At 40.9% G+C, this 27,272-nt stretch overlaps 1 protein-coding gene across 4 annotated transcripts; it reads right to left on the reverse strand.

Annotated features, from left to right (window-relative positions):
* On the reverse strand, positions 1 to 27,232 carry NMRK1 (nicotinamide riboside kinase 1). 4 transcript variants are annotated; one of them, XM_008975743.4, is made up of 10 exons: positions 26,879 to 27,204; positions 25,440 to 25,534; positions 21,912 to 21,975; positions 16,283 to 16,373; positions 15,952 to 16,000; positions 8,696 to 8,843; positions 8,543 to 8,614; positions 7,797 to 7,903; positions 5,562 to 5,645; positions 1 to 368 (listed from the first exon to the last, which is right to left on the reverse strand). In XM_008975743.4, exons 3-10 carry the CDS (start codon positions 21,938 to 21,940, stop codon positions 349 to 351), a joined length of 600 nt encoding a protein of 199 aa, XP_008973991.1. In that variant the 5' UTR covers positions 21,941 to 21,975; positions 25,440 to 25,534; positions 26,879 to 27,204; the 3' UTR covers positions 1 to 348. The 4 variants fall into 4 exon arrangements, with proteins under 4 accessions (XP_008973991.1, XP_003822234.1, XP_054947879.1 ...); XM_003822186.5 differs by lacking the exon at positions 25,440 to 25,534 and having other exon boundaries at positions 26,879 to 27,232; XM_055091904.2 differs by lacking the exon at positions 8,543 to 8,614.
* Positions 27,233 to 27,272: the final 40 nt, after the last annotated feature.

The raw sequence follows: 27,272 nt of genomic DNA on the forward strand, positions 1-27,272 counted from the left end.
TTGGATTGTGATGGAATCTTTATTTCTTACTCTGAGCTCCAGTTAGAAAAGTTTGACAATCATTGTTATAGAGCTATGTTCAGAAAGTGGAGACCTTCTGACTCACTGTGAGCTCTGCTGTATCTATGCGCTCCCTGGAGAGGGAGCAACTTGCTAAGGTACAGTCCTGTCCATTGGCATGGATATTTATTGTTCCACATGTTGGGAAAACCATGTGCAATAAAAATCAAACATATGAAACAATGGCTGTCATTGTACCACAGTATACATTGTATCTTGGTTAAGGTTCTTAAATTACTCCTTGGAGTTTCCTAATTCACTTCAGGAAGAATTTGTTGTGTTCCGTCTTTATGCTGTCACTTGCAAACCTTGGGAATAAACATAAAAAGAAATTAATGGAGAATTCCAATTCTCATTTTATTAAATCTTTACATCAACAACAGTAAATCTAAGGATGTTTAAATTAGAGGGATTCTGGAGCCAAAAATGCTGGTTTCCTGTAAAGAACTAAATTGAGTCCAAGTCCCATTCTTTTAATCCCTGCATTAAATTTGAAGCATACCTTAAAATATCAGATAGATATCCAATATCACTTGTAGTTCGTATAGTAATCCTTGACTTCAGAGAATGATATAGTTTGAAGACTAGAATAAAACCACAAAGGGTAGTTGTCTGCAGTATAATCCTTGTTTTGGAGTGTTATCCTTGATGTGGGGAAAGTATTGCTACCTTTAATCCCTTTTCTTAAACGAAGGAAGCCCAGTGGAATACTTGATTTGGCATAGAAATTCAATGATAAACCTACCACATTCTTATTACACAGCTGATGTTGCAAAGCACACATTTTTTGGGTAGTATTTCATTTTTGAAATATGTAAAATGTAAAAATGATTACATCCTTTGACTACATAAGTGACACTTCTGGGAATTTACTCCAGGGATATAATTCAAAAAGAAGAAAACCAACAAAGAGTAGGTGTAGATATTTTTTATGGCATGTGATATATCCATGTGAAACACTTGTAACAACAGTAAATATCCAACAATTGGGAAATGGTTAAGTGATCTTATGTTAATTTGGACTACTGTATCAGATAATTATACTATAATTTTATAATGAGATTATATTTTATATTTAATGAGAAAAATACAAACATCTGATAATTAAATTTTATTTTGCAACTTCTTATTCCTTTGATTTGGAACTAGACATGTGACATGTTTCTTCTGTACTAAAGGGTCAATGTCAAGTCTTACATTTCTCTTCAGTGTACAAAACAGAACTCAGCCTTGATTTTTTTTTTAACTGGAAGAGCTACTTAGTTTCATTATATAATGAAATCTATAAAGCTGCATAAATATTAAATACTAATTTAAAAACAGAGATAAGCATGGCTGATTAACTACACTGTCCTTGCAGTCTTGTAAAAGACAGATTGATGTGAACAGCAAAAAGACTGGATGTGTACTCATTAAAATGTTAACACTAATGATTGGAGGGAACACAGGTAATTACTTCCTCCCTTTTGCTTTATATTAAACATTTAAAAAGGCTGAGCATGGTGGCTGATGCCTGTAATCCCAGCACTATGGGAGGCCAAGGCAGGCGGATTACCTGAGGTCAGGAGTTTGAGACCAGCCTGATCAACATAGCAAAACCCCGTCTTGACTAAAAATACAAAAATTAGCAGGGCGTGGTAGTGCGTACCTGTAATCCCAACTACTCGGGAGGCTGAGGTAGGAGATCACCTGAACCCAGAAGGTGGAGGTTGCAGTGAGCTGAGATCGTGCCACTGCACTCCAGCCTGGGCGACAGAACAACTCCATATTGGCTGGGCACAGTGGTTCACACCTGTAATCCCAGCATTTTGGGAGGCCGAGGCGGGCGGAGGTCAGGAGATTGAGACCACCCTGGCTAACATGGTGAAACCCCGTCTCTACTAAAAAAATATAAAAAATTAGCCAGGTGTGATGGCTGGCACCTGTGGTCTCAGTTACTCGGGAGGCTGAGGCAGGAGAATGGTATGAACCCAGGAGGCGGAGCTTGCAGTGAGCCGAAATTGTGCCACTGCACTCCAGCCTGGGCGACAGAGCGAAACTCCGTCTCAAAAAAAAAAAAGAAAGAAAGAAAGAAAAAAAGACTCCATATGAGAAAAATAAAAAATAAAAATAAATAAAACAAAAAATAAAAAACCTTAAAAATAATATGTTTTTATAATGAGGTGAAAATAAATGTTTTTAAAGGGAGTTTGAATGTTCCTGGTGGCTAGACTACTTTGTTTTAGTAAGAATAAGGAAATAATTAAATTTTGCCTCATACTTTGGATTTAAATAAGGATTAAATTAAATGTGTAACTCCATTCTCTTACTCTGCTGGATAATTTATTGTTTCATTAACAATTAAATTCAGTCTTTCTTGTTTCCCCTTCATTATTATTACCTTATCATAATTATGATTTTATGTACTTAAGACTGAAAAATTAGCTAAACAAGTTTATGAGATGTGAGAAAAAAAACCCTGAAGATTAGTCACTAGAAACACTGAAAGGCCTCCCCAGCTAGCTCAGTGTGTGTCATACTCAGGGTTAAACCAGGCTATGCTGAGGGTACCTTCAGGAAAGCTTTGCCAGGATACTGTGGATGGAAGAAATAGGAAAGGTGATAGGTTACTAGAAATAAAACAGTAACTTATTTATGTAACTGAGAAAAACCAGCATAAATGTTGGAGGTAAGAAAAGCTGATGTATTTCTGTTTTTATCCCTCTTTTAAGTTTTTTTTTTAAACTTTATCTAATATCTAGAAGCCTCAAATGGCATAGCTAAATACTTTCCTGCCTGCCTCTAGGATGTAGGGAATGAAGGAGGGGCGTCACAACACAGGGAAATGCACTTTCTTGTGAGCTAGCAGCACCTGTCAAAACATGTCAGCTGTTCTTGGGCTTTGGAACAGATGGTGAAGACTGAATTTGGAATGGAGCTGGTTGCAATTTACCTGAGCTACATGACAAAGGCTACTTTCATCTTTATCAGTAGGTAGATCATAAGGCCAAACTCCAGTGTATCACTTAGTCATAAAGGAAAGCTGGACCCAAGCACTGGCCATTGCTGAGAAGACAAACAGCTATAGGTGTCCAACAGCTGAAACACTCCTGGAAGTGCCTCATTAGGGACAGAAAGGGGAGCCAATAATTCTCAGAGAAGTGGCTCTGGCTCATGTGCTATCATTTATGAAGGCTGAGCCCCTCCCTTCACCCCACACCCTCTATATCCACTCATGTTGGTGCTCTGAGATTCATTATGGAAGGCCTGACTTTCATCAAAGTAACAGATGGCAGGAGTGGGCGGGCATATCTGGCAAGGATTCTAAATTCTACTTGCAAGAAGAAAATTTAAAATGGTCCTGAAATTCCTTCAAATGGGTTCATGCCTATATGATGGGCCGATCCTGAAATCAACAATGTTTAGGATCAATGAGCTGCCTAGTTGGGCTCAGTCTCCTAGTCAAAGAGGAATTTATTGAGGATGTAGGTAGGAAATCTAATTCTTACTGAGGAAGGACAACATTTGGACTAGGGCAATTGCTTCTCACCAAAAAAAACATATAATATTCTTCACTGCTGGAGTGAGTCATACTGTCTTCTCTGAGCCAGCTGATGATTGCATTTTGCTGGTGTTAGCCATGGAAGTTCTTTTAATTCAAATAGTTCAAATATAACAACAGCTACATCTACAGTTTTGTCCCTTAAGCATGTTTTTTCGACTTTCTTCTTCTGGTTTCTACCTCCTGCCCTGCTTTCTCTTTGGGAAATTTTTGATTTTTTAATTTTTAGAAATAGGGCTGTCTGTCTCCCAGGGTGGAGTGCAATGGCACATTCATGGCTCACTGCAGCCTTGACTTCCTGGGCTAAAGCCATCCTCCCACCTCAATACCCTGAGTAGCTGAGATTATAGGCACGTGCCACTATGCCCAGCTAATTTTTTATTTTTATTTTTTTGAGACAGAGTCTCACTCTGTCACCAGACTGGAGTGCAGTGGCGTGCAATCTTAGCTCACTGCAATGTCTGCCCCCGGAGTTCAAGAGATTCCCCTGCCTCAGCCTCCCGGGTAGCTGGGACTGCAGGCGCGCGCCACCACACCTGGCTAATTTTTTGTATTTTAGTAGAGACGGGGTTTCACCACGTTGGCCAGGATGGTCTGGATCTCCTGACCTCATGATCTGTCTGCCTCGGCCTCCCAAAGTGCTGGGATTACAGATGTGAGCCACTGTGCCTGGTAGCTAATTTTTAAAAAAATTTAATTTTTGTAGAAATGGAGTCCCTCTCACTATGTTGCTCAGGCTGGTCTTGAACTCCTGGCCCCAAGCAAGCCTCCCAATTTAGCCTCCCAAAGTGCTGGGATTACAAACGTGAGCCATTGCAACTGGCCAGAGAAATTTTTAAAATCAGAAGGTGTTAGGTGGGGTATTCAATTACAAGATGGGTTATGTGATGTAGGCCTGGCCAATCAGAGTATGCCATCTCCCTGGCCATAGTGGTTGGTTTGGCAAGTCATGTGATCCAGCAGGACCAATCATCTGGGCTACAACAGAACATTGCTTTTTAGAAAACTATTTAAGATAAAGAATTTCAAATTTATGCAAAAGAAGTGAGAATAAATATGAACCTCCTTGTACTCAATACCCAGCTCCAACATTTATCAACTCGTTGTCAAATCTTGAAAAAGATATCTTTTTACCCTGGGACTGATGGACCTAGGAGGATGTTGTTGTCAACAGACATCAGGTCAGTGGAGAGCCTGACTTCAAAATAAACCCTAAATAGAAAGTAGAATAGAAGCAGAGTCCTGAGGACCTTATTTGAGTTCCTTAACCCATTAATGTTGGAGGTTGCAAATTATTTTTGTGAAAAACCAGACCTTGGTGATGACCTTGAGCAGTAGGATATAAATAACTCCTACAAGCTTAGAGTTCCAACAATGGAACACTAGGCATAAATGAGTTAATCCAGCTGAGCCTGAAGCCACCATTACCCCTGTACTGTCTTTCTGCTGTAGCCATATTTAGGCAGATCTCTGTCACTTGCAAACAGTGCCGTCCAATATGAAAACCTTAAGCAAACACTTCATAATACTTTTTAAAATCTTTTGTTTATCTTTGAGGTATTTGGAAAGTAGAAATTTTACAGAAAGTCTTTAAGGGAATAAAAGAAAAGGGGAGCTCTGGACATACTAAAAAAAATCATCAGCATTTTAATTATACTGTGCCCAAAGGATACTTCCAGTCCCATTTGGTACAGCCATCTACTAAAAATTTTAAAGTAAATCACATAAATAGCATTAAGAGATGTAACAAAGGGTACATGGTTTTACCCCTAAAAACAGACAAAATAATTGAGTCTCCAAACCCCCCAGAATTTCTGATTTTGAATTATCCTCAAAGCAAAGAATGGATGAGCACAATCACTCCTACGTTAGCATTCTGGTATTCCATTCTTTCATATGTAATGAATGATTTTCCTGGCTGTTTCTCCTCTACCATCCACTTTGTTAGCACAATACTTACACTTTTGCTTTGCTAGTTCTTGTATTAGATCTTCATATACTTGCAAAAAGAGGTCCTGTTCAGATTTTGTTCCATCCAGGTACACTACGAAGGGGAAAAGAGAGCGGTTCAAATGCCAACAGGCTTATTAATATACAAAGTTTACTTTGGCACCCAACATCTCTTGTAAATGCCAATAGGTTTAACCAAGGCACCCAGGACCATAACTTAAAAGGAAATTAATAGTGATTAAAGAAAGAAATAGATGCTAGCCAGGTATAATAGGTCAAAAATATTGGATTGTTACAGATAAATCCACACTGGCTTATGTGAAAATTATTTAATTAAAAGAGAAGAGAAAGAAGAGAGGAGGAAAGAAACAGAAGAAAGAAAGTGGTGTTGTGCATACGGCACTTTAGGTGCACTGAAGGTGTTCACCCAAAAGGGTCACTTAAGGAGTAATTCTTCAACATACTTATACATCAGGATCACCTGGGAAGCTTCTTAAACAATGCAGTGGTCTGGGATCTGCAACATATGTACAAACTCAGAATTCACCAGGCTCAGAAAATATGTATTTTGTGTGTGTGTATGTTTGTGTGTGTGTGTGTGTGTTTTCTGCTATCAGAGAAAAGACGTATTTTTAATAAAACTGGCATAAGCAGCTTTGGAGAAAAAGTAGAAGTTGTCTAGGTTAAAGGAAGGAAAGGGCCTTCTGGTCAGAAAACAGCATGAGTAGGGAGAGGCAAGAGCACTGATGCACCCTTTGGAATGGCTAGAATATGGGGAAGCTCCAGGAACAGCGTGAGATGAGATTTTAGAGCAAGGGTGTACCTCAGTACCTCAGTCGTTAGAGGCCTTGATGTCTGGCTGTTTGGATTGTATCTCAAAGATCTGGAGATGACTCAAGGTATTCAGCAGGGCAGGAGCCTGATTAGATTTGCATTTTAGGTAAAAGGGAGAGAAGGGAAGCAAGAGGATGTTCTTGCAACCAATGGTCCAAGTTGGACGTGGTGCAGCCAGAATCTCAGCATTGGCCCTGGGGGTACACTCTGTGTGCATTCCGCATGGCTCTGACATAGCTGCCTATCCTGGAGGCCAACAGGCTTCTCACAACACAGACAAGTCCCCTTTATTGTGAAAAGCATACGTCAGTTCTAACTCCTTTGCCTTATCCAACAGCCTTCTGCCATCTTCCCTGCATTGAGTGCCCTATTCCAGTGATCTGTTCTTAGCTCAAGCCCACAGATCCGGATGCTTACCTCCAAATTGCTACATATGTCTCCCAGGCACCTCAACCTCATTATGTGCAAAACAGACATGCATTCCTCCCTTACAGGTCTGCAATGCCTTCACTTTTTTCTAACATCCGTCAGTTGCTGAAGCATCTGTCATCTTCCCGCCCCCTCCATAGCTGTTCTATCACCCAGTTCTACTGAGTGCGGGCGTCTGACATCACACCCTATAAATCTATCCTCCTCCATTCTCCACACAGCCAGAGGGGTCTTAACTAAAACAAGAATTTTTATCAATCATGCCCTTGTTTAAAACTTCTCTCTAGAGAGCTTCCTACTTCTCTGAGAACAATGATCAAAGTCCTTACCTAGATTATTGGCCTTATAGGGTCTGGACCCTGCCTGTATCACTAGCATCAATCCACTCCCCTGGTTTTCTTTACTAGAAAGCTTTCTCAACACCAGCTTTCTTTCAGGGGTTTCTCATTCCTTCCTGTCCCCTGGCCCTTTCGTGTGCCACACCCACTTTCTGGGGTAATCTTCTATCTCCCCAACCCATCTCCTTTGTTCAGTTAAACTCATTGAAGTTTGGTTAAATGTGACTTCCTCAAGGAAGCCTTTCCTGGCTACCGGGATCTCGGCAGTCCCCTAGAACTTGGTGTCGCAGAACTTACAGCAGCTGGAAAGGACAGGCTTGGGCCGCTGGTATCTCTAGCACCTGTTTCCATGATAGAATGTTACCTGCATAAGAGCAGGGGCTGGGTCTGCCTCATTCCCCTCACCATCTCCAGGGCAGCACTGGAAGGCATTCATTCAATACTGGTTGAATGAATAACCATCCAGAAGCTGACAAGAGCCACAGAGAGAAACAGAAACCAGGAGAACCAGCTATGGAAAAGGAGAAGCCCAGAGTGTTCTTGCTTAAGCATCCCTTTATACTTTTCTATGAGTCCTTTCTTTTCTATACTTTGAGGCAAATGACAAGTAAAAGGCCTTGAACAGAAGGAGAAAAGGCACTTACCAACTTCCCATGTGATGTCCTGCATTTCTTGTCTGTACTTTAGATACATGGGCCACACATGGCCATCAAAGTATCCCGGAGAGTCTGGAGGCTGATAGACCCTTGTACTATCAAAACACGTAGGAAACTTTATGTTGACAGAAACACACAATTGATAAAGTAAAATACGAATGGTCAGGATAATGGGGAAATCACTCAGAGGCTGAATCTAAACAGGATTAGGACTACATGTACTACATGTTTTAACTCAATGGCAGTTAGAACGACAGTAACATGGATTTAGTTCTTTGATATTAAAATTAACTTTGTAATCCACTGACTATCATTCTTAATTATCCTTTTTCCTTCTAGTGCTTTATAAGAGAACTAAGAGACAAATTGTGTAAATAACAATGGAGAGACCACTATGTTAGATTAAGCTTTGAACTAATTGGTGTTCTTTGTAGCTGTGGCAGAACAGGCTCACTTACATTAAAATCATAATCACCATGGGCTTGCTTTGTTTGAGGATTTAGGAGAAATGAGCCAAAAGCTTGATATAAGGCCCTTTTCTTAGAAAGTAATTTGCATTACTCCGTGCGGATGACCATTTATGGAAAAGAGTTTTGCTCCTTTTGTAAAAGAGTTAAGGCTTCCTGTCTCTGAAAAATGACCTATACACATTGCTCAATAATGTTGCTGTCCTCATTTTTCTTCTACATTTTTTGTTTTGAATTACAACTCACAAAGATGGCTTCAAAACTTACCTCCTCCTCCTTTTACATTCTTCATATGGAATAGTCAGGAAATAGCTTCTATTCCATATAGTGTCAAGGGGCCTAAAATAACAGCATACTTAGTTCACAAGGGTTTTTATCCCCCCATTCACTCAGAGACAATATTAGGGTGGAGATGCTTACTTATAATTAAAAAGAAGAAAACCTTCGATGATTAAAATGGGAATTTCCTCAGCACTTTCCTGGTCTGTTGATACCACAGAGTGTCTTGCACTTTCCATCCAGCAGGAAATGGCTGACATCATTTTTTCCATGTTAAGTGCTTCAAGCACTTCAAACAAACACACAAAAATATGCAATCAATATAGCAAAAAATTTTGTGATGTGACTTTTTGTGATGAGTATATCCAGGATTCTGTAAATATATACACCACCATTTTATTTCCCTTCAAAACTCCTAATAAATAATTTAGATAACATGTGGAAACTCTAATGCTGACAAACCAGAGTGAAACATTTTTATTATGGAAAATTTCAAACATACAAAAAAGTAAAGTACAGTGAACTCCTACATCCCTATTACCAGCTCTGATAATCAGAAACCCATGGCTAACCTTGCTTTACTTATAACTTCGATTCTCTCCTGACTACACAAAATTTTAAAATTTTTAGAAGATGAAATATCTACAGATAAGTTTGAAAGATACATGACACATGGAGGGAAATATCTGTAATGTCTTTGGCAAAGAGTTAAGATATTTAATATACCAAAGAGCTCTTCTAGATAAATAACTAAAAGTCAGACTATTTGTAAAGAACACAAATATGTCATTGTCACACTCTAAAAATGTACATACTTCTCGAGCTAATTGTGATTTTAGAAAAGTAGCCTATAGCTTTTAAAAGTATGGTACTTAAACCAGTAGTATTAGCATCACCTGGGAACTTGTCAGAAATGCAAATTCTCAGCTCCACTCCAGAACTACTGAATTGAGCCAACAGCACTTAAGAGTGTTTTTTAGTGGAAGGTTTTTAAATGATGGATTAATTTATTTAATAGACATAGGACTATTAAGATTTTTTTCTTTGTTCTGGTGTTAGTTTTGGTAAGCGATGTCTTTCTAGGAAATTGTCAATTTCACCTAACTTTTCAAATTTATTTGTATAGTAAGAGTGTTCATAATATCCTTTTATCTCTTTAATGTCTGTAGGATCTACAGTGATATTACCTTTTTTGCTTTTGGTATTCGTAAACTGTTCCTTCTCTATTTTTTTTTTATCAGACTTATTTAATCTGGGGATTGCTCAGATTCTTGAAGTTTTATGTCTTAAACCAAATTTGAGAAGTTTTTTTTTTAAACCATTACTTCTTTGAATACTTTTTTAGTCCCACACTTTCTCCTGTCTGAGACTCCAATGATATGAATATCAGATCTTTCATTATTGTTCCACATTTTTATTCATTTCAGTCTATTCTCTGTTGTTCAGATTGAGTAATTTGTATTGTTCTGTCTTTAAGTTCACTAATTATTTTCTCTGTCATAGTTACTCTGCTAATGAGCCAATCCAGTGATTTTTCAAATTTTGATTAATGTATTTTTTCCACTCTAAAATTTCCATCTGGTTCTTTTTTCAAATCTTCTATTTCTTTACTGAGGCAGTCTAGTTTTTCACTTGTTTCAAGCCTGTTTGCAATATTATGTTTACAGCCTTTTAATAATGCTGCTTTCAATTCTTTGTCAGATAATTTCAACATCTGTGTCATCATGGTATTGGTGTCTGTTGATTTGTTTTTCTTAGTCAAGTTGAGACTTTTCTGGTTCTTGGTATAATAAGTGATTCTCAGTTGTGTCCAGGACATTTTAGATCCTGTGTTATGAGGCTGTAGATCCTATTTAATCTTCTTTTGCAGGCAGTCACTCTGTTCTGGTATAGCTTGCAGGTTCAGGTGGGGGTGGATGCTCTGCTTCCTGCTAGGCCCTGCTGATGCTGTGTTGTGGGGGAAGTTGGTCCATTGTGAGAAGAGGGCGTCAAGGAGAGTGCTGGTTAAGTTTCATTGCTGCTAGTTGTGGGTAGAAGTTCAGCTTTCCACTGGGTTCTGCTGACAGGAGCTGACACCCCCTGAATAAGGAAGGTGAAGTGCCAACCTGCTCCACTGCACACTGCCTCTTTCCACCTGAGTACTGCCAGGTGGAGGCGAAAGTGCAGCTTCCTGTTTGGTTCCACTGATCCAACCCCCATGGGTGACGTGGAGGGGTGACTCACCCTGCCTTGCTAATGCTGAATGGATCTTCTGGAAGTCTAGCTCCGCACCCAGCTAACACCATGAGGGGAGGACAGTTTTGCCTTTTGTGTCTGGCTAGGGTAGGGTGGATATTATCAAAAAGTTTTTCTATTCTGGTAGGCCACCCTTTTCCTTGTCCCTTTTTTAGCCTGTGCCTATGGATGGTTCCATGTTATATACTTCTCCTGTATATGTAGGAGGCAAAAAGAAAACCCATGGATCCCATAGCCATGTCATTCCTCCTGTCCTGGAATCTTTAGCCAGCATGCTTTCTTTTTTCCTTTCAGTCTTCCTTTGTCTGTTTGTTGCATTATGTCTAGGGTTTTTCATTGCAGGAGGAGGACCAGTGAGCAATAGGACTAATCCATCTTGGCTGGAACCAGCAGTCTTACTACTTTTGATATATTTTTGTTATCATTCAGTTAAAAATATTTTCTAATTTTCATTGTGATTTAGCTTTTGACCCAAGGAATAGGTAAGTGTTTTGCTTCAGATAAAATACAATGATGTTTGGGATTTGCTTCAAAACAAATAGGTGAATAGAGTGGGTGAGGGTATAGATGAAATATAATTGGTCAAAATTTCATCATTATTAAAACTGGATGGTGAACTCATGAGAGAGTTCATTATACTTTTCTGCTGACTTCTGCATATGTTTGAAATTTTCCATTAGAAAAAGTTTTTGAAAATCAGAAAAAAGGGTAATGCTTACTTTTCAAACATTTGGTTATTGATTTTTAATTTACTTCATGGTGATTATACAGTATCTTTATATTTCTTCAATCCATAAAATGTATTAGGACTTACTCCATGCCCTTGCATATATGGACTGTTTGGGGTAATATATTCCATGTACTCAAGAAAAAAAAAATATGTATTCTGCTGTTATTAGGTGCATGTTCTGTACATGTCAGTTTTTGGTCAAGTTAGTTAATTGTATTGTTCAAATCTGTTATATCATTAGCAATTTTTGTCTGCGAGTCTCATTAGTGGCTGTTACGAGTTGAATGCGTCCCCCTATGTTAAAGTCCTAATGCCCAGTTCTCCAGAATGTGATTTTATTTGGAAATATGGTCATTACAGATACAATCGGTTAAGGTGAGGTCACACTGGAGTAGGGTGGGCACCTGATGCAATATGACTGGTTACAGAAGGAGGAAATTCAGACACACACGGGGAGAGCACCATGTGGAGATGTAGTCAGGGACTGGGGTGATGCAGCCGAAGCCAAGGCTGCCGGAGATTTCAGCAAACACCAGAAGCCAGGAGAGGGGCACTGAAAAGAGTCTCCCTCACAGCCTCAGAGGGAACCCACCCTGCTGACACCTGGATCTCAGACTTCTGGCCTCTTGAATTGTGAGACAATAATTTTCTGTTGTTTAAGGCATTCTGTGGTACTTTGTTACGTTGCCCTAGCAAACTAATACACAAAGGAAGTTGTGTTAAAATCCCCCTCATCAGCTGGGCGTCGTGGCTCACACCTGTATCCCAGCACTTTGGGAGGCTGAGGTGAGCAGATCACCTGAGGTCAGGAGTTCGAGACCAGCCTGGCCAACATGGCGAAACCCCAAAGCTACTTTAAAAAAAAAAAATTAGTCAGGCGTGGTGGTGTGTGGCTGTAGTCCCAGCTACTCAGGAGGCTGAGGCATGAGAATTGTTTGAACCTGGGCAGCAGAGGTTGCAGTGAGCCAAGATCACACCACTGCACTCTAGCCTGGGTGACAGAGTGAGACTCCATCTCAATAAAAAATAAACAAACAAACAAAAAACTCCCACACCAATTGTGGATTTGTGTCTTTCTCTCCTCTTAGCTCTGTCAGTGTTTACTTAATGCATTTTAATGTTATGGTATTAGGTAGATAAAAATTTTAGGTTGTTTTATCTTCCTGTCGAAGTAACTCATTTCTCTCTCTCTCAGTAATACTCAGCCTTAAAGTTTACTTCGTTTGGTATTAGTATAGTTGCTAGAGTTATAACACTTCTTTCAGTAGGTGTTTCCATCATGGATCTTTTTCTAGCCTTTTACGGCCTATATTTCTATGTCCTTATACATATCCTTTTTCTTTTTTTTCTTTTTTGAGACAGAGTCTTGCTCTGTTGCCCAGACTGGAGTGCAGTGGCACAACCTTGGCTCACTGCAACCTCAGCCTCCCAGGTTCAAGTGATTCTCCCGCTTCGGCTTCCTGAGTAGCTGGGACTATAGGCGTGAGTTACCGCACCTGGCCATTAAGTCTTTCTCTTTTAAGGAGCTTATTGTTGGCTTAAAAAAAAAAAATACCAGTCTGACAATTTTTGGAGTATTTTAGTTCCTTTCACTTAATGTGGCTACTGGTATATTTGGGCTTAAATCTATCATCTTACTATTATTTTCTATTTTTCCACCATCTTTTGATGGATTGATTGATTTTTTTGAGACAGTCTCACTCTGTCACCTAAGCTGGAGTGCAGTGGCATATCTCGGCTCACTATAGCCTTTGCCTCCCGGGCTCAAGTGAGCCTCTCGCCTCAGTCTCCTTGGTAGCTGGGACCACAGGTGCGCACCAGCACACCTGGCTAATTTTTGTATTCTTTGTAGAGACAGGGTTTTGCCATGTTGCTCAGGCTGGTCTCGAACCCCTTGGACTCAAGTAATCTACCCACCTTGGCCTCCCATAGAGCTGGGCTTACAGGTGTGAGCCACCACACCCGGCCATCCCTTGATTTTTAATTTTTGTTTTGACTTCTTTCATATTAATCAACTATATTCCATTGAAAATGAATTATTTCCTCTACAAACTTGGTAGTTCCACATTTTAAAACTATCCTGTTTGTGCTCAGAAAGCCTTGACTAGTACTTTGATTTACCTTAAATTTGTACATTTACCTAAAATGTTCAAGTTTTTCCTTAAGATAGATTCCTGATGTGAGATGCTTGAAGTCATGGCATGAACATGCTAAGTTTGGGACACATGCTCAACCTCCTTTCCAGAAAGACTGTACCAATTTATCTATATACTTCCATCTAAAGTATATTAGGGCCTTTGTTTTACTGAGCCCATGCTATCACTGGATAATTATCATTGCTTTAAACATCTTCGTTTACTTGGTAAGTGGGAAAAAAAGTAATTTGCAGTTCTTTAAGGTTGACTTTTATTGTACATTTACTAATCCAATAACTGACTGCTTCTATGAAGAGCTTATTCACATCCTTAGGCCCTTTTCCTACTGGGATATTAGTTTTTCTTATCAGTTTGTAAGAATTCATTAAAAATTAGAAATAGTAATTCTTTTCCAATTGTTGAAAACTGTTTTTCCTTGTTTTTCACCCTTACTTTGTAATGATTTTTCTCACTAACCTCTGGACGAGAGGAAGAGAAGAAAAAAAAAATAATCCTGGCTGCAACTCAAGATGCAAGAGCAGAGAGTCAAGAATTTTGCCTCTCATAAAACTATTATGTGTCTGTAAGAACTGATCGATAACACTTTTCCTAAAAGGTTATCAGTTAAAAATAGAGAACTTTATGACTTTTTAAAGAGAGCTCCCTCTGTCACTAGTTTGTGTAAGTACTCAATGATCATCTTTTTAATTATAAAAGTTAATAAGATGATCAAATATTAAACTGCCTATTAGCATGATATTCTCTACAGAAAATGTTTTATGATAGGCTGTAATCCTTTGGCTTCAAAACTGTGAGCTTGGAGTAAGGAATGAGGAGAATCCATCTAAAATATATTCACAAACCTTTCTGAACAGAGAAAAAAACAAAACCAAACCACAGTGGCCTAGTACTTTGGCCACCAAGAAGGAAAGCTGAAAGAATGAGAGAATATAGTTTGCTCCAGGCAAAATTCTCTCATGGGTGGTTGAGGGTGGCCAATGTAGCTACTTATACATCTTCAGAACAGGAATGGGAAGAGGGACAGCAAGCCTAACTTGCTTCAGAAGAAAACCCTGTGATTCCATGTGGAGAAAGGGGAACCATCATATACTATTGGAAGGAATGTAAATTAGTACAGCCACTATGGAGAAGTACAGAGATTCCTCAAAAAATTAAAAATAGAACTACCACATGATCCAGCAATTCTATTACCAGGTATATATCCAAAATAAAAGAAATCAATATATCCAAGAAATATCTGCACTCCCATGTTTATTGCAGCACTATTCACAAATAGCCAGAATATGAAATGAACCTAAATACCCATCGATGAATAAATGAACAAAGAAAGTATGGTGTGTATATGTAATGGAATATCATGCAGCCTTAAAAAGAATGAAGTCCTGTCATTTGCAGCAACATGGATGGAACTGGAGGCCATTATGTTAAATGAAATAAGTCAGGCACAGAAAGACAAATATCTCATGTCCTCATGCATATGTGGGAGCTAAAACAAGTGGATTTCATGAAGATAGAGAGTAGACTGGTGGTTACCAGAGACCCGGAAGGGGAGGCAGGTTGGGGGAATGAAGGGAGAGAAAAAAAGTACTTATTACCAATGAACTGTACACTTAAGATTGGTAAAGATAGTAAATTATATAGGCATATTTTACCTCAATTAAAAAGAAGAAAAATCTATCATTTCAGTGTTTTCAGTTTTATTATTTCATTTTAAAAAATATATATTTTTGAGACAGGGTCTCACTCTGTCACCCAGGGTGGAGTACAGTGGTGCGATCTCGATTCACTGCAGACTCAGTCTCCTGGGCAAAGTGATCCTCCCATCTTAGCCTCCAAAGGAGCTGTGACTACAGGCATGCACCACCACACCTGGCTAATTTTTGTATTTTTTTGGGTAGAGACGGAATCTCCCTATGTTGCTCAGGCTGGTCTGAAACTCCTGAGCTCAAGTGATCTGCCTGCCTCGGCCTTCCAAAAGTGCTGGCATTACAGGTGTGAGCCTCCAAGCCTGGCCCCAATGTTTTCAGTTTTAAATATAAAACTGGAAAAAGGTTTTAACTTATTTAAATAGTTCAACATAAATCAGAAACCTACAAATGCAGGCTTAAAGTACAATATATTTAAACACATTTTAAGACTGCCTTCACAGATATAGCGAAGTTCTTTTTTTAAATTTTTGTTCCACAGAACCATCAACTTCAACATAGTGAAGTTCTTTGGGTTTGAAAAAGAAAATGAACATAAGCATATAATATTTGACAGGTAAATCTACTTACCATCATACTGCAAAAATCCATTTTTATCTGTCTGTATCTCAGACTCTGGCTGGAAAAATAATAAAGTACCCATCAAAACAGTGTGTAGGAAAGAAATAATACAATTATAGACTAAAGAGGAGAGAAGTCTTTAATAAATGCTTTGGATGATCAAAGAAAGATCAGCACTGATAGACAGTGCCATCTAGTGGATAAGTAACACCATTGCACTGAGCCTAATTTCAATACAAAACGTAAATCTCTAGCCAAAGACTTCTTGGATGTAATTCAATTAACTTGGTGGTTAAACATTTTTGTATTAAATAAATAATTTAAGAAGTTTTATAGATACCTTGAAGAAATCATCCTGAGATATGACACTGCAATTTGGCAGGTGTTTCTGCAAATTCTTAGCCAGTGTTGTTTTCCCACCGTTTGTCACACTGAAGCAAAGAAAAAAGAAAGTACCAAGAAGGAAAATGCATTAAAAATCATTAAACACTTTTTTTTTTTTTTGAGAGACAGGGTCTCGCTGTGTCACCAAGGCTGGAGTGCAGTGGTGCAATCGTGGCTCACTGCAACCTCCGATTCATGGGTTCAAGTGATTCTCCTGCCTCACCCTCCCGAGGAGCTGGGATTACAGGTGCCCACCACCACGCCCGGCTAATTTTTGTATTTTTAGTAGAGATGGGGTTTCGCCATGTTAGACAGGCTGGTCTGAAACTCCTGACCTCAGGTGATCCACCCGCCTTGGCCTCCCAAAGTGCTTGGGAGTGAGCCACCAGGCCTGGCCCCAAATTAAACACTTTAAGATAACTTTTTAAGAGGGTATCTAAAGCAATATTTACTATTTAAGAAAAAAATGATTTCTTTCATAGATAGTGCCTTAAACCACAGGCACTGGTAGATCTGATGTACTTAATAATAAGAAATAAGCTGGGAAAGATGAAGGAGAAAGGTAACTACCAAGTAAGTGAACTGAGTAACACTAACACTTAAAAATACAGACACTGTGTTGGAAGCAAAATTTTTTTTGCCTATGTCAAAATATTCACATGGTTCATACGCAACACAGAGAATATGAGTAGCACATTTTAGCGCAAGTGTATAAAACTGCATATGGTCACTGTGATTTTGCCTCAAGGCACAGTGGAAAAAACAGACGAGTGGCTTATTACAAGTCCACCTACCATGAAATCACATTTCCTCTGCGATGCCTCCTTTTCCCCATCTCTCTCCACCTGGGGGCCAGCTGGGAGGTCTGTTGTAGCTTATCACAACAGGCCAGTTATTTGTCTCTTCTGACCGGACTGTGAAGTCCAGGAGAAGGGGCACTGAGTTACTCCTCTTTAGATCTAGTTTTGCAGCATCGAGGAGATCACACGGGAGGGAGGCACTTCTCGATTCAGTCATTTATTGAAAGAGTGTTTTAACCTGGGGCTCATGTCTGTGAACATAAGTCAGGGCATTTGTGAACTTGAATGAGAAAAAAATTATACCTTTATTTTCATTGAATTCTGATAGAAATTTAGCATCTCCTTTAATTATAAATATAAGTGATATAAGTACCTCTGACATTCACCAAGAGAAATCACAGATGTTTTCATGTTATGTTGCAGTTGGGGTGGATATCTTGAAGTATCATCGATGTTCATTATTGTTTCTGATTTATGGCATTGTTTAGACCCACCTCTGGATATTGTTATTTAATATATTAACATAGAAGAGTATATATCACAATATCACTAATTTGTTTTTAAAAATATTTTTATAACTATATTTCAATATAACCAATTTCTTTTGTATTCCTGCATTTTATTTTGTACACTTAAAACTATTACTCTGAGGTCAAGATTTCACCATACCACCAAAATGTTCACAGCACAAAAACTTCCTGACTACACATCTATTTGTAAGAAACTTTGCTTAATCCCAGATGAGATCAATCCACAAATACTTATAATCTAGAAAAGGGAAAATGAACTAATATCCATTCATCAAAATGGCTTGTATATAACTCAATTACTACCTTATACCTCAAGGTAGAAGGAACCTGATTCACAAGATTTCTCATGTAACCTTACGATATACAATTGGGTAGGACATGGGCCATCTCTTTGAAAACGATGAAAAGTGAGTGGGTGCTACCCTATGTATCGAGAACGTATTATGACTTTTCCCCTTCTTTAACAAAAATGTCTGTAAACCATACCAAATGTCCATAGTTTAGGTATTAAGTTTTGGTTTAAATGAGATAGTGAACAGGGGTGACTTTATTACAATATGAACAATCTGGCTAGAAAAATCTGTCATTTTTTAGACTTATCTCTGTTAAGATCACGCAGTCAAACCAACAGTAGTAATTAGATCCTTTCTCACTGACTTAGCTAAACCTAATGAGAAATACACACCCCATTTTTGCACAAGCCTTGGAGGAGACAGATCGGCTAGAAGACAGTCTGAGATATGGAGAGGAGAGGGGAGAAAAAGTATTTAAACAAGCCTGCACCTAAGATCCACACTCAGACTGCAGACATCCTGGTCAGGTGACAGCTCAGGCCACCCAAAACATGGCGGAAAGGAATAGGAACCTTCCTTGGGGAAGGGAATAGGATGGGGGAAAGGGATAGGAATGGGGGAATAGGATGGGGGAAAGGAATGGGGGAAAGGAATAGGAAGGCCACCCAAAACATGTGGGAAAGGAATAGGAACATTTTCCTATGGCACGCCCACAACCACCACGTGTAGCACACTCACAGCCTTGCTTGCGTGTGCTACCCAACCTGAGGAGAAGCGTGCCCAGCATGTATTCTGTCCTAGGATCTGAGGAAGGAAAAAGGGTGACTACTTGGTGCCACTCCCTTCTTTGCTCACAACACCCAAATAAATGCACAACTCCTGGCCCATTTATTTTTTATGTGCCAGGTAACAAGAGGGCTCATTGTATTTGGACATAACAGTGGGCTGGGGAGAAGTTAAAAGGCTGTCTGTAATTACTCAAACACGTGGAGAATACATTCTGCAACAGGTAGATGTTAATATTCCAATTTTCCAGTTGAGGAAACTAAGGATTGAGAAGTTGTATACTAATAAAACTAGTCCATGTTAAGTAATGGAGATGGGAAAGTCTAATGCCAGGATGGATTTAAACTTTTTTATGTTGTGGGACTCTGAGAGAATCCAATGAAGGTTATCATCTCTTTCCCCAGTGACTGAGTTTGGATGTTGGTCCCCTCCAGATCTCATATTGAAATGTGATCCCTGGCCAGGCATGGTGACTCACACCTGTAATCCCAGTACTTTGGGAGGCCAAGGTGGGCGGATCACCTGAGGTCAGGAGTTCAAGACCAGCCTGGTCAACATGGTGAAACCCCACCTCTATTAAAAATACAAAAATTAGCTGGGCGTGGTGGTGCATGCCTGTAGTCCCAGCAACTTGGGAGGCTGAGGCAGGAGAATCACTTGAACCCAGGAGGCGGAGGCTGCAGTGAGCCGAGACTGCACTACTGCACTGCAGCCTGGGCAAGCAAGACTCTGTCTCAAAAAAGAAATGTGATCCCCAAGCTGGAGGTGGGGCCTGCTGGCAGGTGTTTGGCTCATGAGGGCAGATCGCTCATGAAGGGTTTGGTGCCATCCCCATGGTAATGAGTGAGTTCTTGCTCTGTTGGTTCACGTGAGAGCTGGTTGTTTAAAAAGTCTGAGACCTCCCTCTCACTCTCCCTTGCTCCTTCTTCTGCCATGTGACGTGCTGGATCCCCTTCATCTTCCACAATGACTGTAAACTTCCTGAGGCCCTCATCAGAAGCACATATCACCACCATGTTTCTTGTAGAGGCTGCAGAACAGTGAGCCAAATAAACCTCCTTTTCTTTATAAATTACTAAGCTTCAGGCATTCCTTTATAGCAAGACAAATGGACTTAACACACCCAGAAAAATGACTGTCTTTACATTTGTGTTAAATTTCCAGGAGGTTCATGGATGCCCCCTGAATTCCTTCAGAACCCCTGTTATTTGCAATTGAATAATTACTAAGTTATTACTTCCCTATGAAGTAATTATTCGATTGAGGCTTATTGGACAATTACTTCCTAGGGAAGCAAGTGGCTAAGTTCATACGATGCAAGGCAGGAACAAAAGTCGCCTTAACTGAATCCGGCATGGGCTTCACAGATGCAGCAGCACTAAAATGAAACTGAGGCACTTGGCCAGGAGCAGTGGCTCATCCTTGTAATCCCAGCACTTTGGGAGGCCCAGATGGGAAGATTGTTTGAGGTCAGGAGTTCAAGACCAACCTGGATAACATAGTGAGACCCTGTTTCTTAAAAGAAAAAAAGAAGAAATCATGGCACTTGCTAAATAAAAGATAGTGGAAAGAAGGCTTTCTTAGGAAGTTATGGATAGTACCTAGTACACAGGACAAGACAGGAGGTAGGTTTCTAGGTATACGGCCCTGTATTGGGACATTGAGAAGAGGGAAATCTTATTTACAGAGATGCCAGATGAAGGCTGGATTGGATCCTGTAGTGGACTTTGTAGTTGCCTCTCCAGGTTCCATGTCTGTTTTCTAGGTCCGGTTGGGACTGCTCCCACTCTCAATTCCAGAACAGAACCCACTGACCTAAACCAATCAGTGTAATCCCACCTCTTTTACCACGGTGGCTGAGTGTATGTGGACCAGGCTTGTCCAGCAAAGGGAGATCTATGACCTAGGGGAAGAGAAGCATTTCCCCTTCTGCCCAGTGACAGGCTATGAAGAAACAAGTCACAGGGCTCCTAGTAGATCTTTGTGACCAAAAGGATAAGCCAATTCTAAGATGAACCCAAATGAAAGACACATAAAAGAGAGAAAAACTGCCTTTGGTGATACCACTGAGCTCCTGTATCAAATTTTTCCTGCAGCCTGCTACCCCTGAGGCTAATACATTTCCTTTATTACTTACAGATGGCCTTCATACACCATGATATTCAGATTTAATTCTCAGTAACTCGGAACCACTGAATATCATTCATCAGGCAGATAATCAAAATGTTCTGTATGAAGATTAAACTGATAGAGGTGTGTAGGAAAGATTAGAAGGGAAAGATGGGGATTAGGGAATGACAGCCTATATCAGGATGGTGGCAGTGAGGGTGAGAAGGAAGAGAAACACAACAGAAGTACTGCAGAGAAAAACTGAACTTTTCTTCTGGTTAGACGGGAGGCAAAGCAGAGTTCTGACATTTAGTTCACTCAATTTTACTTCTGATTGATGACTTACTATGGTAATGTAATACCATAACACAATGATTTCCCCAAAATTACAAACAAAGTAGTCTCAGATATTTTATTAATTGGGTCACAAACAATGTGAATATACTTAGAGTAAAGGTGAACATAATATGGTAGCAAAACAAATAATGTCATTTTCAGTTGATGTTGATGTTTTATTTGCATGTCTGCCTATGGTACCACAGGTAGGATGACCATATAATTTAGAACATGTTTGAGAGAAAGAGAGGTGCATCCAGGGCCACAAGGATTAGCTTGGGCAACATGGGACATAAGGCCACCCAAAACATGGGGGAAAGGAATGGAGGTAAAGGTGTTCTGTATACCAAATGTCTGAAGCTGGGCACAGCTGGAAAGAAACTAAGTTTTCTCCTCCATTGTGATGAAGGAGAATGATATGGGGAATGATAAATCATCCTGAATGAAAGCAGTGCCCAATCAGACCTTGTCTCTGGTGTTAGCTCCACAAAATAAATGGGAAAGTGGGTAAATGTGGTTGACTGACTCTTCTGTTTCTCTGTTTATAGAAAACTCTTCCATCTCTTGTTGGCATTTATGAAGCCAGTGCTCCACTGATATTCCACAGTGGTCTGCTCTTCCCCAGGACTCTGGAATCCTCACTGCTTCTCCGTCCCCCACTCCATCCACACAGAAACACTATTTGGACATCCTCAGTATCTTAAAGAGCTGTTCGTAGCAAAATTACTCACCCACTGATTCCGATGATAAATGTTTTCATAATTAGCTTTGAAAATCACAGCTTCCTAATATTTCCTAAAAGTAAAAAAAAAAAAAAAAAAAAAAACAAATCAAATGCATTTCATTTCTATGTCTAGGGAGATAAAAGAAAGAATCCTAAATTAGGAGCACCAGCTGAGAGGGGAGGATGACAGTGACCTTTCAGCCCAGCCCCGCATTATCCACATTCCCGCCGCACTGGCTTCCCCTGCTACCACTGAGTGCCAACCACTGGGGCGTGCTCAGGGCCTGTCAAACAGTTCAACGTCAGGTGAGCTGCCGGAGCACTCCCCCTTGAACGTCTGTTTTCTGGGCGTGGAAGAATTGCTAGGCCACAGAGTGGTATATGAAGTTTCATCCTCTCCTTAGCCAGGTTGCTTTCCACCTGCACGATTCAGTCGCCTGGGTATGACTCATTATCAGTGAGGGAGGGACCCCTGTGGGCTGGCCTCTTTCTCCCCTCATGAGACAAGAAAAAAGTCACTGCTGACCAGAGGCAAAAAGAAGCTAATGCCATTTAAAGATACTGCCCTTATGAGACAAGAAGAAAGTTCCTGCCGGCCAGAGGCAAAATGAAGCTAATGCCGTTCAAAGACACTATTTCTTCATCCAAAAGCCTAGGTCTTGGGCCTGGCTAGGTACATTTTTTTGGAAACAGGCCAGATAGTAAATATTTGACACTATGTGGGCCAAGAGGCAAAATCTAGGGTGTTATGTATGGACTTATATAACAAGAGAAAAAACATTTTCACAATTTTTTTTGATGAAATTAAACATATAATCATAATTTTTTTTAACAGGTCTACTAATGACAAGAATGAAATTCCCTTTTATTGGGCTATCATTTCCCTTAATTGGATTTCTGTAGTGCTTTCTACATGAAACTGCAAATGTTCAGGCAGAGGGCCAAGTTAAGCCACCGGCCACTGTTTTGTGGACTTTTGGTTTAGGGGATGGAGGGCAGTTTCATACATGCCTCCCTAACGTTCACTAAAGTAGTCCTTGGTTATTATAATGGGCCATTTTTCTCACTAAGTGAAAAGGTGAAGCACAGCTGGAGGGAATCTTAGAATAGTGGCTCCTGAAGGTCATCCCTGACGGCCACTGTTCTTCCTTCCTATCTGCTCAGGGGGGTTGCCAGGGACCTAGGCCGTGTAGCCAGGGGCAAGCGGCTGCCTGCCAAGCTGGAGGCTCCCAGCAATGCTCCAGTTTCTATGATCTGTGTCCACACTCTCCCTGGGGAGGGGTTATGCAGAAAAAAGCCTGGTGGGGAGAGGGCTATTGTTGTCTGACTTCTTGGCTTATCTAAATATCCCACATTGAGTACAATTGCTTAAGACTGGGGTCCACTTCCATTAACAAGTCTATGTGAGACAAGAATCAATAATGACTGTGATAAAATAGCAGCAGGGCACTGTGGCTCATGCCTATAATCCCAGCACTTTGGGAGGCCAAGGCAGGCGGACTGCTTGAGCTCAGGAGTTTGAGACCAGCCTGGGCAACATGGCAAAACGCTGTCTCTACCAAAAATACAAAAGATTATCCAGGCATGGTGGCATGCTCCTGTAGTCCCAGCTACTTCGGAGGCTGAGGTGGGAGGATTGCTTGAGCCTAAGGGTGGGGGTAGCAGTGAGTGGAGATTGAGCCGCTGCACTCCAGCCTGGGTGGCAGAGTGAGACCCTGTCTTAAAAAATAAAATAAAATAGCAGACAAGTTGCATATTTAAGTTTCATCCAGAGTTATGTTGTTGAATACACATCTCCATCCAAATTTACAAGATGTATCGTGGGAATGACTGCATACAATGAATATTGTAAAATACATTTTTATGTTGTAATTTTTCTGCTTTTGAATTTCATTTTACCCTATTCTTATTTTTTTGGTATGTCGGTGCAATGCTGCCAATTAGCCTTTTTTTGGGAAGGGAGAGGCTGCTCTTTATCTCACTTTTGTGGTGATAAATGTTCTTTCTCTTACAAAACTATGTTGTCAGAAGATGTTAGTAGAATGATATCCTCACTTTACCAAATAAAATAAAAATTCATAAAACTTTGTCATTCCTTGCCCCCATTATTTTGGATAGCTCGCTGAAGCATAAATTCTCAAACTTGGAGAAGTATAGCTTTAGAGATTACTTGGTCTACCCCTTCATTTTGCATAAGTGGAAACTGGCTCAGACAATAGAGCAATTTGCCTAAGGTCACACAGACAGTAAGTGGAAAAGCCAGATATTAAACTAAACCAGTTGAGCTGACTTCTCTCTATCACTCCAAGCTGCTAAAAAGCACTTTATTACTAACAGCAAAGAAAGGGTGTTAGGTATGTGCTAGCTTAATTGTCAGGCTCTGATGTATAATTGATGTCATTCTTACTGATGTATTATTGATGGGGCATCTATTTGCTGTGCACACAGAATGGAAAGGACTACTGGTCCCCGTCCTAACTGCCACATCTGTGGTTACACGTGTGACCATTGCATCAATTACATGGCATGTAAATAACAAGTGAGCATGGTTGTGGCATGGGAAATAAGCTTGAGGGGATCACTTGCATTCAGGAACCAGGAGTAAGATGGCATAAAAAACCTACTTATAAAATCTCTCAGATACAGTCAAATGTAAGTTTTTTTTTTTTTTTTTTTTTTAACCAAAACAGGAACTCCCAGTTCTACATTAGTTAGCAGTCTGGGCCTGCCCAAGCCAGTGTTTGGGTAAATGCTGGGCATACCCTATCAGCTATGAGCAAGTGACAATGCGATGGGAAGGGTGGGTAACTGGAACATGCAGCGACAAGAGAGGCAACTGGGCTAAGTGACTAGGGTGGGGTGGGGGGTGGGCCTAGCAATCCCTGAAGCCATTTATTTCAAAAACAGTGTGGATGCACAGGGCAGCTTTAGGGGAGCTCCAAGTTCAGGCCTGGCACTGTCCACCTCCACATCACGTTCTACCATTTCATTGCCTGTTGCCCCTATAAAAACTATTAAAAATCACCAAGGCTGCAGTGAGCCATGACTGCGCCACTGCATTGCAGCCTTGGTGACACAGCGAGACTCTATCTTGAAAAAAACCAAAACAAACATCCAAAAAACAACCCAAAAACTGCCTCCCATAAAACCAAAAACAAAACAAAAAATCAAATTTAAAAAGCTCGCAATTGAGTTGCCAGGCTTCATGAAGTAAATGCAAGCTTCGTACAAACTGTAAATCATGTGATGTGTCCAAAGAGTCATCATTTCAGGGCACGTCTATCACTAGAATCCACACCACCTTCAATCTCATGGAATATCTGTGTAGTTTATTTTCCCAGTGCGTGCAAAGCTTTCCTCAACAGCGGAGAGCTTTTGCATAGCAGGAGAACAAACTAGGATAGTCAAGAGCAAACCTGAAATGACTAATTTTTATTTTTTACACTTTTTTTTAACCCTAAGTAAAATGTTGGGTTTTTAAAAATAATTCAGGTGTGTTTATTATGCTTAATTCATTTCACTACTAAACACTTGCCTTTTGGATTCTAAACTGCAGAATGGTCAGAAGCGGCATGTGCAGAATCAGCAGATTGTACGAACTCTCTAACGCAACTCTCTAACGCAAATGATCTGAAAGACAGTTGACAAAGCTAAATGTGCTCTTCAAATGTATCTACAGGACAGTCTGATATTTTAAAAAGAGAAAAATGTTTCCAGGACTTCTTACTCTGTATTCTATCCAACAGCTATTTTGATTCTCTTCTTCCAGGAGATAGGGCAGTCTTTTCCTACTATTGTTTAAACTTTGCTCCCTTTTGGTAAACGAATCCCTCAAGGCTGGGCTTTTTTTTTTTTTTTTTTTTTTTTTTTTTTTTTTTTTTTTTTTTAGACAGAGTCTCGCTTTGTTGCCAGGCTGGAGTGCAGTGGCGCAATCTCGGCTTACTGCAACCTCCGCCTTCTGGGTTCAAGTGATTCTCCTGCCCCAGCCTCCCGAGTAGATGGGACTACAGGCGTCTGCCACCACGCCCGGCTAATTTTTTGCAGTTTTAGTAGAGATCGGGTTTCACCATGTTGGCCAAGATGGTCTTTATCTCTTGACCTCGTGATCCACCCGCCTTGCCCTCCCAAAGTGCTGGGATTACAGACGTGAAGGGCTGGGGGTTTTGAAAACGCAATTCATGCCCCTCCCCCATTGGTTTCATTTATGTAGGTTCTTAAGTAAACAGTTTTTTCTTTCCCCAAATATACAATTAATTTACAATATTGACTGTTATTTTGAACTTATGCTATTGGCTTCCTTGTGTGCTCCAGTTCTTTCCTCCCACCGAAGATTCAATCCGATAGATAAGGGGTAGGAAAACTTTTTCTGTGAAGTGCCAGATAGGAAATGCTTTGGGCTTTGCCAGCTGCTACTCAACCCTGCTGGGTAATGCGAAAGCGACCACAGACAACACAGATGCAAATGAGCGTGACCGTGTTCCAGTAAATTTTACGGACACTGAAATCGTAATTTCATGTAATTTTCACGTGTCACAAAGTATTATATTTCTTTTTATTTCTTTTCAGTCATTAAAAAAAGTAAAAAAAAAAAAAAATTCTTAGCAGGCCTTACAGTAACAGGCAGCAGGCGGGCAGTAGGTCATCACCCCAACGCTAGAGGAATGAGACCATGTCGACCCGCGAGGATCAAGTCCTGACCCTGTCCCTGGCGACTTCTCCAGGCTGCGCGGTCTCTTGGAGGCAGCGTTCCCATTTTCAGGATTATTCCGGGGCGCTAGAGCACCACGCCACCATGAGTACACGTCCTCCTCGGCAGGCCACCTATCAGCTCTGTGAGGGTGGCAAGAGTCCAGGCAAGGCTTTCAGGGCGCAACCAAGTCCCGGGCTCCAGCACAGAAACCCTCTGGAAACACCTCCAGGCCCCAGCAAGGCGGCGCGGCGCGGCGCGGCAGGGGCGAGCAGGTACGCACTCACCTGGCGCCAGTTCGAGTCCTCCCAAACACAGCGGCAGAGGCGACAGCAAAGCGCGCGCCTGTACCCAGTGCGCCGCTACCCGCAGCTCGCTCCCCGAGAGGCCCACAGCCCCTTTCCCCACGCTCCTCCTGGGTTAGAGGGATGCCAGGTAGGGGCGGTCACCAAAGGCCCCTTTTCTCTACTCTCGGCGCCCGGTTCCAGCCCCCGTTGGGGCGGGGCGGGGCTCCGGCTAGCTTGGCCTCTTCCGCGCGCCCCTGCCCAGCTCCGGCCCTTCCCTATCGGGAGCGCGCGCGGCCCGCGGCACTGGCGCACGCCCGCTTCGCCCTCGCTCGGCTCCGGCTGGTTCCGCCGCCGTGCGCGCCGCCCGCGCTCCTGCTGCGGCGAAGCTGCCAGC

Source organism: Pan paniscus, chromosome 11, assembly GCF_029289425.2.
Source record: "Pan paniscus chromosome 11, NHGRI_mPanPan1-v2.0_pri, whole genome shotgun sequence".
Classification (NCBI taxonomy): domain Eukaryota; kingdom Metazoa; phylum Chordata; class Mammalia; order Primates; family Hominidae; genus Pan; species Pan paniscus.

What these genes read in the sequence shown, in the direction of transcription:
- NMRK1 (XM_003822186.5), bottom strand. Translation starts at nt 21,940, where the DNA reads ATGAAAACATTTATCATCGGAATCAGTGG. An exon ending in TTTCTTCTTTTTAATTATAA is followed by an intron (nt 8,615 to 8,695) that starts GTAAGCATCTCC and finishes CTGTTATTTTAG; the next exon opens with GCCCCTTGACACTATATGGA. An exon ending in GGACATCACATGGGAAGTTG is followed by an intron (nt 5,646 to 7,796) that starts GTAAGTGCCTTT and finishes TCCCCTTCGTAG; the next exon opens with TGTACCTGGATGGAACAAAA.